At 37.3% G+C, this 20,298-nt stretch overlaps 1 protein-coding gene across 1 annotated transcript in view; it reads left to right on the forward strand.

The window, feature by feature from the left end:
* Window positions 1–20,298, forward strand: part of LOC150095853 (voltage-dependent anion-selective channel-like) — a 187,924-nt gene that overhangs the window by 107,771 nt on the left and 59,855 nt on the right. The window contains exon 5 of the mRNA XM_090408845.1: window positions 839–949. Within this exon, the coding sequence (XP_090264971.1) occupies window positions 839–949 (111 nt within the window). The remainder of the gene's footprint in view (window positions 1–838; window positions 950–20,298) is intronic.

A 20,298-nucleotide genomic window follows, 5' to 3' on the forward strand; every position in this document is an offset into this window, starting at 1 on the left:
GAGGGTACTTTTATGGTAGTCCTATATCATCTACATTAGCTGATTATTTTATGGAGCGTTTAAAGTATAGAATTTCTAAGACTATTTCTCCTTGATCTCATATTTGACTATGTTTTGTGGATGATATCTTTGCAGTCTGGTTTCACTCTGAAACAGAACCACCAATTGTGAAAATATAACAGTAATATATACTTAATCATGTAGCCTTCAAAATCAATCAATACACTAAATCATGATACTTGTTGATACCAAGAATTTGATGATGATGAAGGTATCTTTCAAAAATTGCTGTTAAAATTAAAGCATTCATGCCCATTCTTAGGAGAAATCTGCAGTTACATTCAAGACACTATATATATATATATATATATTGGTCACAGCATTTCAATGCCATTAATGTGTCATATTAGGCTCTGCCAACTAATGCCAGATCAGTGGGAAGATCTCCTGGAATCCCAGACGTGTTTGTGTATGTATTTTTTTAATATAATCTATTATGTAATTTGAAACACAAATTAAGATTAAACTTGGTAATTTTTCCATAATCAACACTTGTGAAATTACATAAATCACTATTTTTTTGGCTACATTCTGAATATGAAGGATTGCAGTTCTTCGTGTGAAGAATATCTGATTGATAAATCATTTCAGAAATTCAAATTAGGCTGCACAAAATAAACAATTCACAAACTTATACGTATAACATTTATAGCTTATAACTGAAGCAGGTATAGTTTTATAATATAAATAGTATATACTTTATATTTTTCAGGCAGCTTACTGGAGCATTAAAAGCAGTCTTTAAGACTGAAAATATGCTTCTCTCTCTCTCTTTCAGGAAAAAGACAGGGGCACTGAAATTAGCTTTTAAAAGTGATAATATCCATCTTAATAGTGATCTTGACTTTGAGGATGTTAAACCAGTCATCCACAATGCAGCAGTCCTTCAGTAAGTTTGTCTATAATATCAGGATCTTTATGTGTGTAATTCATAGAATTCTCTTAAGAGATTATATAGTCAACTTTCACCATAGCAGATATCATTAGAACTAACTACTGAAAGTCCAAATCAAAGTTTCACATGGACATTATTCTTCTAAAGAAAATTATTCACTATAAGGAACTATTTGTTATTGTGAGAACTGACTGTACATGATTTACTTTGTTTTTAATCCCTATGTCTTTCATGATTTAGTCTGTTTTTTTAAGAAAATTTCTTAATGTCATAGTAAAAGTAAGGAAAAATTTCTGTTGTCTCAGTGAGGAATATTGAAGTTCAATTTCTGTAAAAGCATTGATATTCATGAGGTCCTCAGTGGGACATGCAAGGCCCACATTTTGAATTCTTATGGGTTCAAGCAGAAATATTTTCAGGTGTTGAATTTTATTTTGAAATAAGGAATGTATAAGACAGAGTAAGCAGAAATTACATTTCACTGCAATTGTTACATTTCTCAAACACAGTGAATCGTAAAGCAGAATTCATTGCTTCATAAACTTTACATAACTGGGTTCCCTTTTTACAGTATAATTTTTTATGATAGGTTACATGGGCACCTATAAAGGTTCCAGAATTCTTGTCTTTTAAGGACACATACCAATCATGGTATGTCTCTTAATTACTTGAAAGGTTCAAAAGACAAACTATTTAACTTGACTGTAAATATATTAATTATTCTTTCTTTCAGCATTTGCTTTGTCAGTTTGAAACTTTTTTTTTTTTTTTTTCTCAAATTAAGTGGATATTGAATCCAACATTATTTTATAGCTGAATATAGAAACTACAAGAGTTTCATGTAGAATTTGAAACTTTTATATAGAGACTATAAAAGTTTTGGAGGATACAAGCATATGCCAACCTTTTATGACAGGACAACTTGTAGTAAAGGTGGAGAAAGTCCAATCACTGTCCTTAGTAATTTCCCATAATTAAAACATATCTCCTAGGAGATGTATGATGTTATACATTATGGGGGGGGAGGTCACTACCCAGACTGGTCTCGACCTTTTTTGAGGTCTCGATGTTGTCAGATGGAGAGGAGGATGTGCAAGATAGTTAACCTTCCATCCTTTTCCATAGTGAATGTATGTGGGTGGTCTGAAAAGTTATTATTATTATTATTAAACAAGACCTCATGGAGTCAAAGACTCATCTAGGAGGTCCTTTTATCTCACACACATCTCATCATACCGGGTCTTAAACACATTCAAACTCCCTGCAGACACCACACTCTCAGGCAAGGCATTCCAATCATTCACAACTCTGCACGAAAAAACCTGCCTCTCACTCCCCTACTCACACCCTCTTTATACAGTTTCCAGGGATGACTTCTGGTTCTCCCCTGATCTCCCACTATTCTCTGTAGAACTTCTCCACCATTGATCCTATAACAACCATTTACCAACTTGTAGGTCTCTATCATATCTCCCCTCTTCCTTCTCTCCACTAGACTCTGCAAATTACATCTTTTCAATCTTTCCTCGTACTCGACATTCCAGAGGTCAGAAACTACCTTAGTCAGTCGCCTTTGGACCCTTTCCAACATCTCTTCATCCTGAAAACCAGGTGACCAAATCTGGGCACAATAGTCCATGTGTGGCCTAATCAAAGCCCCTTATACAATGGAACAAGAATCTCGCTACTTCTACACGTCAGTGTCCTTCTCATCATTCCCAGAAGTCTTTGTGTTGTCTTCACAATTTTGGCGATGTGTCCCCTAAATTTTAGATCCTTATCCACTATCACTCCCAGATCTCTTATTTCCTCTACTTCCAACAATATATTCTCACCAAGCATAAATTCTGCATCCCATCTTTGTTTTCCAAATTTTGAAACCTTACATTTTGCAACATTGAACTCACATCCCCATTTGCTTGCCCAATCACTCAATTTATTCAAGTCTTCTTGCAAGGCCACAACAACTTCACTACTCTTTATGGTTCGTCCCAACTTTGCATCATCTGCAAACAACTGAATATCTCCATCCAAATCTTCGCCAATATCATTAATATACAAGTTAAATAGTAATGGCCCTAAAACAGATCCCTGAGGCACTCCACTAGTGACTTTCCTTTTCCTGGATATTGCACCCCCATACACAACTTGTTGATACCTATCAGATAGCCAGTCTCCAATCCAATGCACTAATCTAATATCCAATCCCACTGCTCTAGTTTGACTGTCAACTTATAATGGGTACTCTATCAAAAGCTTTTGCGAAATCCAAGTATATTACTGTGTATCCTTCTCCTCTGTCCAAGGAAGCAGTCACTTTATTGTAATAAGTAAGTAGATTACTAAAACACTACCTCCCGTTAGCAAATCCATGCTGTCCATCAAAGATTATACCATTGTTGTCAACCCAACTCTGGATCCTAGTTCTCACAAGCTTCTCCAACAACTTAACCACAACACCTGACACACAGATAGGCCTATAGTTTGATGCTTGAGTTTGATCACCTCCTTTATGAAGTGGCACAATCTTGCCCTCCTTCCACTCTTTAGGGACTTGACCAAGTGCAAGACTCGTATTAAAAAAATATGTCAAGGCAAGTGTCAACTCTCTGGCACATTCCTTCAGAATACGCGGTGATATATTATCAAGTCCCACAGCCTTATTTACATCTAGTTTACTCAACTCCCCAAACACCTCTTGCTCACTTACAGTCAGTCTCTCCTCCCCATCATCAACTGCTCTTAATCTCTCCATGAAGTCACAATCACAAGATTGAAAGATCTTTATGAACTGCTCATTAAGTATCTCCACCACACATTCTGCAACAGCTGTCTTTATACCATTTCCTCCAATCAATGTCGTCCTTCCATAATCATTCTTTCTTTTGCTGGCTACATATCGAAAGAACTCCCCAGGATTCTCCCTAGCTTCACCAGCCAACTGCTGTCCATACCTCTCTTTAGCCACTCTCACCAACCAAGCCACCCTCCCCGCCTGGTCCCTGTAGACCTCATGAAATTGGTTACCTCCACTTCTCCTATGCTGCCTCCACAATGCCCTTTTTCTCTGTATTGCATGCTTAATCTCTCCATTCATCCATCCCACACCCACCCCACTTAACCCCCTCACCCGTGGTATACATTTAGACATTGCATCCACTAAATATTTTTTGAAAATCCCCCAAGCCGCATTGATCTCCCCTCCAGCTAACTCCCCATTCCATGCTACACCTGCAAGCTGTCTCCTGAGCTCTTCATAATCACGCCCCTGCAGTTCCACATATACCCTTTTTTCACAGGGGTCCCCGCACTGCCGGCAACCACCCAAGCAATCACCCCATGGTCACTTTCACCAATTGGTGGATGACCTGACACCCCATTGATAACCACATCCCCCGATGAGATGACCAAATCCAAGACCCCCAATCCCCCTGTGCCCTCTGCCACACACTGTCTGAGGCAGCTATCCCTCAAAAACTCAAGAAACTCATTTTCCCCACCTCCAGTTGCCATCTCTTCATTCCAGTCTATATTGCCATAATTAAAATCACCCATAATGATCACCCTTTTCCCACTTGCTTGGCTTATTTGACCATACACTTCACTATCACCACCATCCACATTACCAGGTCTACAACAACATCCCACCAAGTATTTGACTCCATTCACCTCTATCTCACACCACACTGCCCCAAAACCACTGGCCCCATTTCCCTCCCACATCCCCACCCTGTATGGACACAACTCCCTCTCCATCATCAAAGTTCTCGGCCTAACAATGAAAAAATGAATTTATAATTTCAAATTATATTTATTTTCATGTGAGCGTGGCACCCATCTTCCATAATGTTTTTCATTTGCAATTCTTCATGCAAAATATATCCTGCATGTTCTTTTGAAATACCTATAGTCTCGTCAATTTCACACACTTCAATTTGCCGGTCATCCAATACCGTATCATGCACTGATCAATGATTTCTGGTGTTGTTACACCTTTTGGACATCCTTCACGTGGATCATCTTCAAAGCCATGTTTAAACTCGGCAGCCCATTTCTTAATTGTTGAAAATAAAGGAGAAGAGTGCCCATAAACTTTTATTAACTTCGAATGAATTTCTTTTGGCGTTAAACCTTCTTTTACAAAGAACTTTATAACTGCATGATACTCAGCTTTATTCATTTCAAGGGATACAGACAATACTTTGGTTTCTGACAGCTGTATAAAAAAAACTACTTGATAGAATGACTTGCAATTTCACATGGATGCTTATGACAGATGTACTAACTTAGAAAAAAAAAATTGCCAATAGTGTTGCCATTTATGAGGCTGAGAACATTTCAGACCACCCACGTATGAGGATGTAGACTGTTGATCTTTTCTGGGATGGAAGGAAGGAAGATCAGCCTCAGTATGTGGCCATATAGCAAAAATGCTATCCACATGGCATACCCAGAATGCAAGTTGCAGCTGTATGGAACCAAACAGTCTTAAAGATGTTTCAGGGTAGAAATTTGGTAAGGAAGAGAAAAGATTTACTGGGACCCCTTTTTACAGTATAATTTTTTATGATAGGTTGCACGGGCACCTATAAAGGTTCCAAAATTCTTGTCTTTTAAGTACACATGCCAATCATGGTATGTCTCTTAATTACTTGAAAGGTTCAAAAGACAAACTATTTAACTTGACTGTAAATATATTAATTATTCTTTCTTTCAGCATTTGCTTTGTCAGTTTGAAACCTTTTTTTTATTACCTTCAATCTGCTTGTAAAATTTAATTATATGAAGAGGGAAAGCTTGTGGCAACAATTGAAGAGTTTCAGGAAGTGAAACATTAGTAAATAAGAACTGGATATCATAGCTGACTGTGATATTCTGTAGGTTGTGAGGAGAGAGTTATTTTTTTTGCCAAGAAATCAGAATTTCTAGTGGAGAGGCTTATACATTGGCTATTCATAACTCTATTTTTTAAGGAATAAAATCAGGGAATAAAATATAATAAAATGTATATACAAGGACTACTCTAAATAATGAAGATGAACCATGTCAACTGAGAGTATGCTTAAAGTTTTAGATAATGTCCCCTAGTTCGCTCAGTTAGGCATCCTCGGCTGTTGGGCTGAAGTACAGAGGATGAAATCTTTCCAAATTTGGGGTAATTTCAGGCAACCAAATTTGTTAAGGTGAGGATAGTTTCAAGGGAAAGTATTTCATATTTATTCATTATAAAAATTATGGAAACAACTACTGTGTTAGAGTAAAACTTCGGTTTAATATAAACCAAAATAATCACTCGACATTTCGACCTTCATATTATGGTCACTATCTGGAGTACATACACATATATATAGCTGCACTACAATCTACATGGTATGCTAAAGTTACATTGATTTGGTCAACTACTGACCTGACCTGGTGGGAGGAAAAAAAGCTTGTTATATCAGTGCTAGTTCTGTTATTATTATACGTTCACATATAATTACTCATAATTATACATATCAGTTAAAACAAAACAGTATGGTTGGTGGCCAATAAAAGCTGAAATAATTGCTTAGAGTCTTAAAGTCAGGATTTGCTGTAAAACTTAAATTAAGATGGCTGAATGTGTGCCATTCAAATTCTTAGGATTTTTATGCCACTGTTATTGTTAAAATTAGGATGGTTAATCAAAATTTCACAGGCTTCTTTAAATTTGCATTCATGCTAGGTTTTTGTATGATGTATAGAATAGGTTCTTTTCCAATCAATTTGATTTTGGGTGGTAAGAGCGTGATCTGAGAGACCTGCTTCACCAAAATTGTTAAATTTAATGTGTTGTTTGTGTTCTTTTTTACGGATAGTGATTGTACGTCCGGTTTCACCTATATAAGGTAAGTTACAGGTGCAATATATATGATAAACTCCAGGGTGAGCCAATGGGAGCTTAGAGGAGTTGAATATGTTTTTTAATTTTATAAGTGGTATAAAAGTGGCATTAAGATTTAATCCTAATTAAATTTCTAATTTCTTGGTTTAATCCTTTATCCAAGTGTAAGCAAACAAAGTTTGCACCTAAACTAATTTCAGGACTGGGCAACTTGTATATAGAAGCTAATGACTTCACATCACTTGCCTTACTATACCATAATGCAAAGCACATTCTTACGGACATGTATAATGCTATGCATTAACAAAAGGGAGGAGCTTTTGGAATTGGTTAGTGCAACCAACTGTATATTTTGTCTTACTGGCCTTAATCTCACAACAATTGCTTTGAATGAACAGCCACCCTCCTGCCTATCTCCTATTCTTTTTGGTTGCAATTCATCTGCCATCATCAGCCATACTCCCCCCCCCCCTTTATCTTCTCTGAAAATACAAAACCCTTCATATTCAATCCCTGTAACATCATCATGTATAATGTTATACATGTATATATATGTATAATGCTATGCATTAACAAAAGGGAGGAGCTTTTGGAATTGGTTAGTGCAACCTTACCAAAAGTTATAGGCATTAGTGAGACTTGGCTGTTAGCTTGGTCCACCTTTGCTACGAGTTGCCCAGTGTTGTACTACCTTACCCCAGTCCTGTAGATATTTTCAGGTACAAACTTTGTTTGCTCACACTTGGATAAAGGATTAAACTAAATTTGTCATAGCTGATGATGATGTTACAGGGATTGAATATGAAGGGTTTTGTATTTTCAGAGAAGATAAAGGGGGGGGGGGGAGTATGGCTGATGATGGCAGATGAATTGCAACCAAAAAGAATAGGAGATAGGCAGGAGGATGGCTGTTCATTCAAAGCAATTGTTGTGAGATTAAGGCCAGTAAGACAAAATATACAGTTGGTTGTTGCTATAGGCCAGGGAGTTCCACAGATGATCTGGAAAACATGCATCGCCAAATTAATACAATGAGTACAAGTTAAGTACAAACTATGGAGATATAGACTGGAAGGAAGAAAGCTCACATGGAAAGAAGGAAATACAATTTATACACCTGCTAATAGATAATTACTTAAGGCAGCATGTAATGGAGGAGACTAGGGATGATAGAGTATTGGACCTGGTCATAGGATCAGAAGAGCTATCCATAACGAAGGTGACAACATTGCTTCCATAATAAATTTAGTTTAATCCTTTATCGAAGTGTGAGCAAACAAAGTTTGTGCCTGAAAGTATCTTCAGGATGGGGTAAGGTAGTACAACACTGGGCAACTTGTTGCAAAGGTGGAGCAAGCTAACATCACTCCTATCTCAGTATCTCCCAAATTGCAAAACACATCTCCTTGCGGATATGTATAATGTTATGCATTAAGGGGAGGGCCACTACCCAGACTAGTTTCAACCTTTATTGAGGTCTCTTCAGTGGGAGCCAGGCCCAGACGTGGAGATACCAGGCAGAAGCAATAGCAAGGTCATCTCTACCTATAGGAGTTGCCAAACGGTGTGCCACCTTTTTATTAAATTACTCTGGATTTAGAGAAAGACGTTGAAAGTTTATTTTTCACTTGGTTAGACTATAATAAATTTAGTTTAATCCTTTATCCAAATGTGAGCAAACAAAGTTTGCACCTGAAAGTATCTTCAGGACTGGGGTAAGGTAGTACAACACCGGGCAACTCGTTGCAAAGGTGGAGCAAGCTAACACATCTCCTTGTGGATATGTATAATGTTATACATTAAGGGGAGGGCCACTACCCAGTTAGTTTCGACCTTTATTGAGGTCTCTTCAGTGGGAGCCAGCCAAGTGAAAAATAAGCTTTCAACATTGCTTCCAATTGGTGAAAGTGACCATGCGGTCTTGACTTGGAAATTGTAAAACATGGGGAATATTCTATCAAGAAAGGGTATTTGTGGAACTACAAGTGAGCATCATTCTCACACTCACTCACTGAAGAAGCTTAAATCTGTACCATGGCATAAAACACTGCAGGGCAAGGATGTTAGTAGTGCATGGAATATAGTGAAGGATAATCTAGAGACATCAATATTAAATTGTATATGCAGGGTAAGGGAGAGTTAATCAGGTAGAAGTTACATGGATGAGTAATATCATTAAGCACAAGCTGCAGAAGAAGAAAATGGTGTGGATGGTATATAAAGAGAAAGGTGACCAGCCTGGCAAGGAAGGTAAAATCAGATTATGAGAAGAATCTAGCCGACCAGGCAAAAGGAAATCCCAAAGATTTTTTTTGTTATGTGGCAAGTAAGAAGAAGAATGACTATGGAAGATTAACCTTAATGAGTGATGGTCACAAGGAGACAGAAACAAATAAAATAGTCGAGTTACTGAGTGACCATTTTGTAAGGGTATATCATTCAAGTGAGGTTACTGCTGTGACAAAGACTGATGGAGAAACAGAGGTGGATGAATTGGAGGTTCTTAGGATATTGCAGAATCTCAATGTAAATACAGCTGTGGGATTAGATGGGGTATCAGCTTGGGTTTTGTGAGAATGTTCAAGAGAACTGGCAATGCCTTTGACTAGGCTCTTTAAGTCTCAGCTCTGGTAGAGTTCCAAGGGAATGAAAAGGGGGTGAAATAGCAGGCAGTCTTAGAACCTCCCTTGCATAAGTTAGTTTCTAAGACTTCAGTAGCAAATTATAGACCAATCAGTATCTCAGGTGTGATGGTAAAAGTACTAGAAAAATTAGTAAAAAAGATAGTTCAAGAATGGGGTAAATAAAAATATGATACCATGTTAGAGTCAACATGACTTTGTGAAGGATCGGTAATGCCTTAGTAATTTACCAACTTTTTAAAATAGAGTAAAAGCTGAGTTGGATAAGGAAATGGCTGTACAATGATTTTGCAAAGGCATTTGACAGAATACCACATGGAACTCCGTTATGCAAATTGGAACAAATGGGGGATGGATATGACATTGGTTAAGTTAATAAGAGGGTGGCTGCTGGATAGATATCAAAAAGTGTTATATGCAGGGACAGAATTGAGGCGTAAACAGGTGACCAGTGGTGTGCTTAAAGGTTCAGTGCTGGGACAATTGCTGTCTAATTTGTACACAAATAATATAAGAAATAACCTGAAAGGAAATATTTAGTTGTTTGCTGATGATGCAAAAGTAGGTAGAGTAATAGTTAATCAGGGCATTGTGGAGAGGTTGCAGGATAATTTAAATAGGCTGTCAGTATGGGCAAAAGTTAATGGGTGTTAGTTAATGTGGAAAAATATGAAGTTATGTATTTTGGGATTAATAGATTACTAGCTGTGTATCACATTGGCACTGTACTTCAGGAAACAGATGAAGCTAGAGATTTAGGGGTGATAGACAGAGTTAAAGTTTAGAAGATATATTGCTAAAGTAGCCATGAGATTACTTGGCTATTGAAGAACACTTTAACAGTAGAGATAAAGAAGTTGTTATTCCTCTTTATAAGGCCTTGATATACCTACATCTGGATTACTGTGCTCAAGTTTAGTCCTCTGGGTTTCTTTGGGATGAGGAAGGAGTGGATGCAGAGGCGAGTGACCAAGATCGTCAGTGACCTATGGAATGTTCCCTCTGAGGATAGATTGAGGGTGGATTGCAGAAGTTGGATGATAGGAGAAGGAGGGAAAATGATAAAAACATTTAAGTTGCTTAAAGGGTTTTATAGGATTGATGTAGGGGAAATGTTTCAGCACTTGGCTAGAGGGACCAGAACAAGGGGTCATCCCTGGAAGTTAAATAAAGATGTGGTTAGTAGGGGTGTGAGGACTAGATTTTTTGCTTGGAGAGTTGTGAATGAGTGGAATGGGTCCCACAGTCAGTTGAGAGTACTTTGTCTGTTAATGGGTTTAAGGAGAGGTATGATAGATTGGGTCTCCCGCAATGAGTCTTCAGACTCCGTGGAGGTGTCCATATAATAATAATTCAGATGATTGGAATAGCATTTTCATAATACCCAACTTTATAAAGGAAAATAAAACAATGGGAGAATTAAGGAGGAATTTCCCTGCTGAGTAGTCCAGGTAAGAATTATGCAAGCCTACTTGAAAAGAGGCTAAGAAAATTGTGGCAGAGAAACTAGAGTAAGAACAAGCTGAATTCAGGCCAAAGCATCATTGTTGGGATCAGATTTTTGCATTAAGACAAGTTTAGAAATCATGGAGTATAACATGAATCTGTATTTCAGTTTTATAGATCTGGAAAAACTATATGGGAAGGTGCTAAGCAAAACACTGTTCAGAACGCTACATCTATATGGGACATGCAGAGCAGTATAGTCAGATGTATAATCAGGTGTATAAAATTTCATACCAGTTGGGGTGTCGTCTGGTTAAACAAGCCCCTGCTGATTTCATATGAGAACCATGGGAACAGCAAAAAAGACAGCTATTGAGAAACAACTCAGAGTCATTGTTAGCAGAATTGCAAATGGATATCACAATGTGAGAAGTGCCATTGGGGAAAAAATGAGACTTGCACAATATCTAGACAACTACTGTGTTAATATATTAGTAATGTTAAATACCTGCAAGATTTCTCTTCAGGAAGTGGACTAATTTACTAATGTCATTACAAACATAAAGATGTGTATAATCACATGAAGAGAAGCACACAAATTAGAAAAGTCTCATTGCTATTGGCAGTGGTGATATCAGAATAGTTAGAATACAAGGGTATACAGAGGATTTGAAACAAAGTAATTTAGTTTTGAGCAGGATAAAAATGAATTGGTGGTAAGAAACTAAACAAACAACAACAACAACAAAAAAAAAAAAAAAAAAAAAAAAAACCTGTGCAAAAGTTTGAGCATTATCCAGAGCTGAACTTTCAGTGCTGGGACAATTTCAAAAATGCATTTTATGCATTTTTGAAAACAAGAGCCAAACCTTGGAGACTAAGTGGCAAAACCTTTGATTCAGCCAGGTCAGCACATGTAAAGTTTTCACAAAGATAGAAAAATCAGAACTTTATAATTTACCCAGGAATTTATAGAAGCAGTTGAAATCAAACATGAGCTAGTATATGCACTTAGAGAATACAGAAACAGTATAAGAAGTTATGTGTAAAAGTAGCTAGACAAACAATATGGGAAGTTTTGGAATGAATATAGAACTGGATCTCTGGAGAAATTACATCTGTGAAATTATTAAATGAGAGAAAATGGTGACTACTCAGGAAGAATATAGTCAGGAGTATATCGCAGTATTGAGGATAGAAAAGTTTTCACAAATCCGAAATATGAAAGACGAAATAGATGAGATTCCACCAGAATGATCATATATGGAGGTATAAATGTTTTACAACAACAGTGTTGTAATTTCAGAAACAGATCACAAATATGAATTCTGGAGTAAACTTCTCTTAGTACCTCTATAAAAAGAACAATAAAGCAATTTTTCCTTACTCTGTTCCAACTAAGATTTATTCACACATAAGTAGTAGATAATCAGGAAAATTATGGTGGTCATAATGAGGGAACTATCACTTATGGAGCAGGAAAAAATTTGAGTTTAACTTGAGAAGCATTATCATGTGATATACCAGAGAAGTGACTGAAGGGAGAGGGAAGAAAAGATGTATAAAAGAATAAGCAAGTGGAATAAGAGTAGAATATTATATGATGATTCCATAATAAGAGGTGTGCTTGAAAACTGTTATAAGATCGTTTTCCCAATATGAAGGGAAGATTAGAAAGAAGAATGAGATAGTAAAGAGAGGAAAAAAATTAGAGAGTAACTTTGTTATGTCAGTATATGATAGAAGTATATTGAGAAGGATCATGATTGCAAATGAGTCAGTGCATGGTTTATGCTGAAGGAATGGTGCACAGCTTGTAGCAGTTTGAACAAAACAATGCATGTGACCAATGGATAAAAGTGCCTGGAGAAAGTGCTCTTTGGTGAGAGGTTCGAAGTGCAAAACTAATGAAACTATTTGGGAGTTGGTGAGAGCAGTTAATCATGTGCATGCACCTTGAGGCAAATGAGCATGAAAACAGGAATGATCGAGGAAAGTTATATGCAGTTTTCATGTCTTGAATCACTGGGATGCTAATTTTGAATTTTTATTTATTTTTTGCATAGTCTGGAAATCCTGCTACAGAAACCAAACATGAAAGTTTTCCAAGCCATTCAAGTCTCCAGTAAGCAGGATGGTGGTGGTCTCACACTGGGCAATCAATTAATCTCTCACCTAAAGACAATCACAAATGTCCATGTCTATAGCAGATCAGAAGATTCAAATCTATAGCCTGGTTGGTTGGAAAGCAGATACACTGACCACTTGGCCAACCAGGCTGAAAAAAAAAGAAAAAGAATTGTATGTATGAGTTAAACTTATCATACCAGGCTTGACCGACACATCTTGTTGATACAGACAGCATTAGTGAGAATTAGTGTCAATGGAGGATGATACATGCAGATAAAATGTAAGAGAGAGAGTATCATATTTGCAGAGAGGATAGAGAGAGAATAGGTTGTTGGGGGTACACAGTACTGATGATGACTAAATACAACGAACAAGAGAAAGTTTAATAAGGATAGCATTGATATTTGGTGTGAGACAGAGGCCAGCAGGACAAAATGTATAGTTTATTGATGCTGACTATATATTTTGTTCAGATGCAATCTGAATGTAGAACTATTTCACCTATTTCTTCACAATTTTTAGGAAATAGGTATTTATATATGGAAAGGGATAATAAGAGAAGCAAAGATAATAGGGAGCCATTCCCATTTTCATGATGTGCAAAGAATGATGTAGATCAGGGATGGGGAACCCCTCACCCGTGGGCGAAATTTTGCCCACGAGTCTATTTCAATTCACCCCTTTGCTGATGTACTCGTATGTACATGTAAATAAAATTTTATAATAATTTAAATTTATTATAATTAAATTTATTTAATTATAATAAATTTTTAAATAAAATAAATATAGCCTTTTCTTGATTGTTATAATTATATGTCTACACAATTGTAATTAAAAGATACCATATCAGATGAGAATGTTGCACATTTACTTATTGAGATATATATTGCACACTACATACATTATATATGAGTTAAAATTTGCCAGTCGCCTGCGGAAGTTTTTAAATTAGCCATTTTCGCCCTTGATACTAAAAAGATTCCCCACCCCTGATGTAGATGATTGCATTAGGAGATTAGAACAACGAATGCATGCTCAATAAAATGCTCGACACTAGCACCCCCATCCGGTCTGGATGGGGGGCGCTAATGTTGTTAGTGAACGTGGGGGTCGTGTTGAGTTGTGCTGGAAAACATGTTTTTAAATTAAAACATAGTGTGCTTTTTGTCTCAAATTGTGCTTCGGTTGATACAAGTGTCCTTTAGAGATGTTATTGTTTGGAATTCTATTGTATATATTGTGTTTTCACTGTGGTTTGTTTCACTACTTCAGCGACTAAAGATGGCATCCAACAAGAAGTGTACGTTAGCAGCTCTCAGAACTTCTCTACAAAAGCCTGGCTCTGCGTTGGATTTTTTGCAGTGAATGCATTGCGGGAACTGTTATATGTATGCGCCGAGGAATGTGAAAGATCTACGGACTGTTTGGCTAAATGAGAAGAAAGAAAACGTCGACGTTTTCTTTCTTCAAGATGTGTGAAGTATCGGGACATACTGGAACGATTAGACATGGAATCAGACTTCGGGACCATAGCGGATGAACTTTGGCAGGAGTTCGGAAAAATTAAAAGTGACCTTCATCTTTTGCAAGATGAATTGGAAGTGCTCAGTAAGGGGATTCTGGAAATTAAAACAGAGTTAAATGGGTTGAATAGAGAGATTAGGTCTATGGAGATTACGCTACTGGAAGTAACTAGAACAGGATTAAGTATCTTTAGTGATTGATAAAGAAATACATAGTATGGGAGTGATGGGGGTCAACAGAATGAAAGCACAAAAGTCTTAGAAGAAACGAGATGTTGTGGGAGTGATGAAGTAATTAAAAGAGTGTTGAGTAATGAAACTGGGAGAGGCATGCTGAATAGCGTTGAAAATGAGGCTGTGAGTGACTCTTGTTTGGACTTGAATGAAGTTATGAGTGGCAAAATATATGGTCATTCTATGATTAAGGGTATGGAGAGCGGTATGTCTGAGGAGTGCTTGGCTGGTGGAATAATTGAGAGAGGGGCTTTAGCCACTCTCTATTGTTCCATCAAATGAGGGCATGATGCAGAAAAGATGATAGTTATGGTGGGTACAAATGACCTGAGTCGTAGTATAAATTGAGTAGCAAAAGATTTAGGAACACTGTTAGATATCATGAAGACGAAAAGTGTCAATGGGAGGATAGTGTGTGTGCTGCCTCATTTTACAATTATGAGTTAAGCAGATGTGCAATGATAATGAATGATATGATTGCAAGAATGTGCAAAAAAGATCTCTGAAATTTGTTGATGTCTGGAGTGTGTTTGAAGGCATCTCTTGTATACTTGTCTGTATACAAGAGATGGGTTGCATCTGAACACGGAAGGTCATAAGCAATTCAAGAAGTGACTGTTTTCTGAACAACTTAAAGTAAGTGAGCAGGGAAACTAAAATTGAAAAGGTTGAGTGTAAGAGGGAGAAACTTAAGCAGTGATTGTATAATTGTTGATCCTTATTCGTGAAATAAATTGCAGAATAGAGGGGATAAAAATCGGCATGGGATTACTGAAATTAGTGACATCTTTATCAGTTCTAAAGCTGGTACAAGAACTAAACGGAATCTGCAAGTTTTGTATACAAATGCAAGAAGCATTCGAAATAAGAGGGAAGAATTTTTGGCATTAGTCAGTGCAATCTCACCAAAAGTTGTAGGCATTAGTGAAACTTGGCTGTCAGCAGAAGATGTGGTCACTGGAATTGAATGTGATGGGTACAGTAGTTTCAGGGAGGATAGAGAAGATAGAATGGAAGGAGGAATACTGTTAATGATAGCTGATGAGTTGCAGCCAAAGAAAGTAGTATATCAAGATGATAGACTTTGAATGATAGTACATTTGAGGTAGTCTGGTGTGAAATAGTGACCAACGCAACCAAATATATAGTTGGCTGCTGCTATGGGCCAAGGGGTATAGGGAGTGATATTTAATTCATGCATCAGCAAATTAGTGCAATGAGTGCAGGGTTAGTGATTATTATGGGGGATTTTAATTATGGTGAAATGAATTGGAAGGAGGAATTATCACGTGGCAAAAAGGAAATGGAATTCATACATTTTCTACGAGATAATTACTTGAAACAGCACGTAACTGAGGGGACACATGGTGTGAGAGTGTTGGACCTGGTCATTGGTTCAGAGGATGTATGCATAAGTAAGGTGTCCTCATTACCTCCAATTGGTGAGAGCGATCATGTGGTATTGACTTGGAAAGTTGCAAAATTTGTGGATTTCTCACTTAAGAAGGGTTATATATGGAACTACAGGTTAGACAATTATAATAAAATTCGGAGTGAGCTTGCAGCAGTCCCATGGCAGAACTTATTGCAGGAGAAAGATGTTAGCAGTGCATAGGATAAAATTAGCGGGTATCTATCTGAGGAAGGCAATATCAGATTGTGTCCTCATGGTCAGGAGGACAAACAAGGTAGGCGTTAAATGGATGAGTAGTAGTATCAAGCTTGATCTGAAAAAAAAAAAGATGTTATGGAGAATTTACAAGGAGAAAGGCGATCAGTAGACCCATGAGCAATACAAGGCTCAAACTAGGAAGGTTACCAGCATAGTAAGAAAAGCTAAATCCAATTATGAGAAGTTATTGGCCAAGGAAATCAAGGGTAATCCCAAAGAGTTCTTCTGCTATGTGGCAAGTAAAAGGAAGAATGACCTTAGTGGGTGCCGATGGTATCGAGGTGACCAATTCAGATGTAACAGTAGAGTTACTGAGTGATCACTTTTCAAAAGTCTATCACCCAAATGAGAATATATCTGTACCCATAGCAATAACTAATGTGAGAATTCAAGTTAAGAAATCAGAGGTACTTAGTATATTGCAAAATTTAAATGCGAACACTGCCATAGGTTTAGACGGAATATCAGCCTGGGTGTTGCATGAGTGTGCAAAGGAATTGTCAATGCCTCTTCCTTGGTTATTTAACTTAAGTTTGAACTCTGGTATAATCCTTAGGGAGTGGAAGGAAGGCAAAGTAGTTCCTTCGCATAAAGGTGGCTCTAAAACTGCGGTAGTTAATTACAGGCTAATCACCATTTCGGTAGTGGTGGTAAAAGTATTTGAAAAGTTGGTTAAAAACAAAATTGAAGAATGGGTGGATCAGGATATGATCCTCTATAGAGGCCAACATGGTTTTGTTAAAGGTCGATCCTGCCTTAGCAATTTATTAACTTTTTATAGTAGAATGACATGTGAGATGGACGAAGGAAATGGCTACACAGTAGTACTTCTGGATTACAGGGTACCCCATGGAATACTGTTGTGCAAATTGGAGCAGATGGGGATGGATACCAAGCTGGTGATATGGATAGGAGAATGGCTCAGGGAGAGATACCAGAAGGTGGTGTATGGAGTAGCAGAGTCCAGGATGAGGCAGGTGACCAGTGGTGTGCCTCAGGGCTCTGTGCTCGGGCCATTGTTTAATTTGTACATAAATGATATACGAAATGGCTTAAAAGGAGATATTCAATTGTTTGCTGATGATGCAAAGTTGGATAGTGCAATAAAAAATCAAGCTGATGTTGAGAGTTTGCAGGATGATTTAAATAAGCTGGTAAAATGGGCAAAATGAAATGGATGTCAGTGCAATGTGGAAAAGTGCAAAGTTATGCATTTTGGGATTAAAAGATTACCAGCTGTGTACTATATTGATGGAACGGTACTCCAAGAGATTTATGAGGCTTGGGACTTGGGAATGTTGGTAGATAGGGAGATGAAGTTCAGGGGACACATTGCAAAGGTGTCCAATATTGCAAATAGGATTACTTGGTTATTAAGGAACATACTAACATCCAGAGATAAAGAGGTTATTATTTCCCTTTATAAAACGTTGATACTTCCACATTTAGATTACTGTGCTCAGGTCTGGTCACTTAGATTCCTTGGAGATGAGGAGGTTGTGGAAAGGGTTCAGAGGAGAGTGACTAAGTTGATGAGTGATGTAAAAAAAAATGCTCCCTACATTGATAGATTGAGAGCTTGTGGATTGCAGAGGTTGGTTGATAGGCAGAGGAGAGGGGATATGATAGAAACATTTAAATTACCAAAAGGTTTTTATAAGGTTGATGCAGGTGAAATGTTACAGCTGTGTTGATAGTGATGGAAGAACAAGAGGTCATCCCTGGAAATTAAGGAAAAGTGTGGTTAACAAGGGTGTGAGAACGAGGTTTTTCACCTGGAGGGTGGTGAATGAGTGGAATACATTGATTGCCTGACTCAGTTGTGAGTTCTTCGTCTGTAAATGGATTCAAGAACAGATATAATAGATATTGTTTTGATAGTTTGGGTCACCCACGATGAGTCTACTGACTCCATGAAGATGCCCGTAATAATAATAATTATTATGGAGAACTTTACCTATGGACACATAGATGGAAATAGAATTAATGCAGATCTAAGTGATAATGGCAAAAAACAGCATATCATTGAAGGGGCTAAGATTTGAGCATGTTCAGTTATTTGATAGTAACCATAAATTTTACCATGAGGATGATAAAATGGTAAAATTTGTATAGTATGCTTATGAACATACTATACAAATTTAGTATGAAGTATAGGCAAGAAAAGTGACCAGCATAGTGAGGTAAAAATCAGATTATCGAAGTTGCTGCATTGTGAGTTAAAAGAAGATTGATTATGGTGGGATAACTTTGAAGATTGCTGATTGTGTAGAGGTGACAAAAGAAGAAGGAATAATTGAATTACTGGGTGCTCACTTTGAAAGAGTGTATGATCTAGGTGGAGATACTGTAGTGACAGGGGACTTAGGTGGTAAGTAGGCAAAATGGAGGCAATTATTGCATTACAAAATCTCAGTGTGAGTACAGGCATGAAATTGAGTGAGACATTGTCCTGTATGTATGTGTGGTATGAAAATGTGCAAAAAGTAAGTTAGGAGAGGACAAAATAGTATGTTGCATAAAGATAGTACAAATGAGAGAAGTAGCAAATAAATTGTAGATGGATCAGTATACCAGGAGTAGCAGTTAACATATTGGAAAATTTGGTTAAAGGCAGAATTCAGAAACTGGTGGATGAGAATATGTTATTGGAGACAGAGTGGGGCTTTATGAAGGTGTAGGTCCCATCTTGGTAATCTGCTTTATATATAATAAAGAAAATGCCACACTCTTACCGTTGCACCTTTGAGGTTAGCACAGAAATCTGCTATGTAATTTGGAACAAATGAGGGTGGATATGAAGCTAGCTGCATAGATAAGAGGGTGGCTGATGGATAGAACATTCAAAGTATGTAATGGAGTAGAAGCGAAGAGAAATGCAGGTGACCAGTGTTGTGCCACAGGGCTCTGTACTGAGGCCACTGCTGTTAATTTGTATATTTCTTATATAGATAATGATATGAGTGTGGAGGGATGAATCCAGTTTTTTGACAATGATACAAAACTTGAGCGGTAGCATAGCTAATTATAGTGTTGTAGAGATTCTGCATGATTTTAAATAGGCTAGCAGCATGGGAAAGGACGACAGCGGTCAGCTTAATGTAGTAAGGTTAGGTGCTTCTGGATTCAAACGATTACAAGCAACATATTACATCGATGAAGATGATTAGGATTAGATGGATTTGGAAGTAAAGTGAACAGAGAATCAAAGTTCACAAATAGAGATAAGGAAGTTCTCTCTCTTTATAAAACTTTGGATTGAGGATTACTCTAATGCACACAGATTGAGCTTCTTGGAGATGCATAAATGTTCCAGATGTCAATGACCAAGATGGTGAGGATAGAATGAACGATGTGTGGGTTATAAGTGATAAGCAAGAAAGATAGGATATCATAGAAACTTATGTTACTGAAGGGATTTTATGGGATGGATACAAACGAAATTTTTCAATAGGTGATGAAGGAAGAGAACAAGAGATCACTCCCTGGAAGTTGAGTAAGACTTCCAGGGAGTTAGTAAGGGAGGACTAGATTTTTTGCTCAGTGGTGAAAGAGTAAAATGATTTACAAGAGGTGTTCATGAGTGTGAATAAATTCGATAAGGTATAACAGATATTGTAACCTAGAACAAAAGCTTGGTTCAAGCCAAGTAGGGGATTGTCAGCACCATAATTTTACTTAATAACAAAATCTTAGTGTCATTAGATAAGAAAGATCTGTGTTTAAGTTTCATAGATCTGGGGGTGGAGGGTGGAGGGAATGGCAGGTGTTAAGAGAATTTCCCATTTATAGTGTAAATGGGACATTATACAAAGCAGTATGTAGCTGAT

Source organism: Typopeltis vanoorti, chromosome 19 (genome assembly GCF_054136105.1).
Source record: "Typopeltis vanoorti isolate ZY-2024b chromosome 19, IOZ_Tvanoo_1.0, whole genome shotgun sequence".
NCBI classification, from domain to species: domain Eukaryota; kingdom Metazoa; phylum Arthropoda; class Arachnida; order Uropygi; family Thelyphonidae; genus Typopeltis; species Typopeltis vanoorti.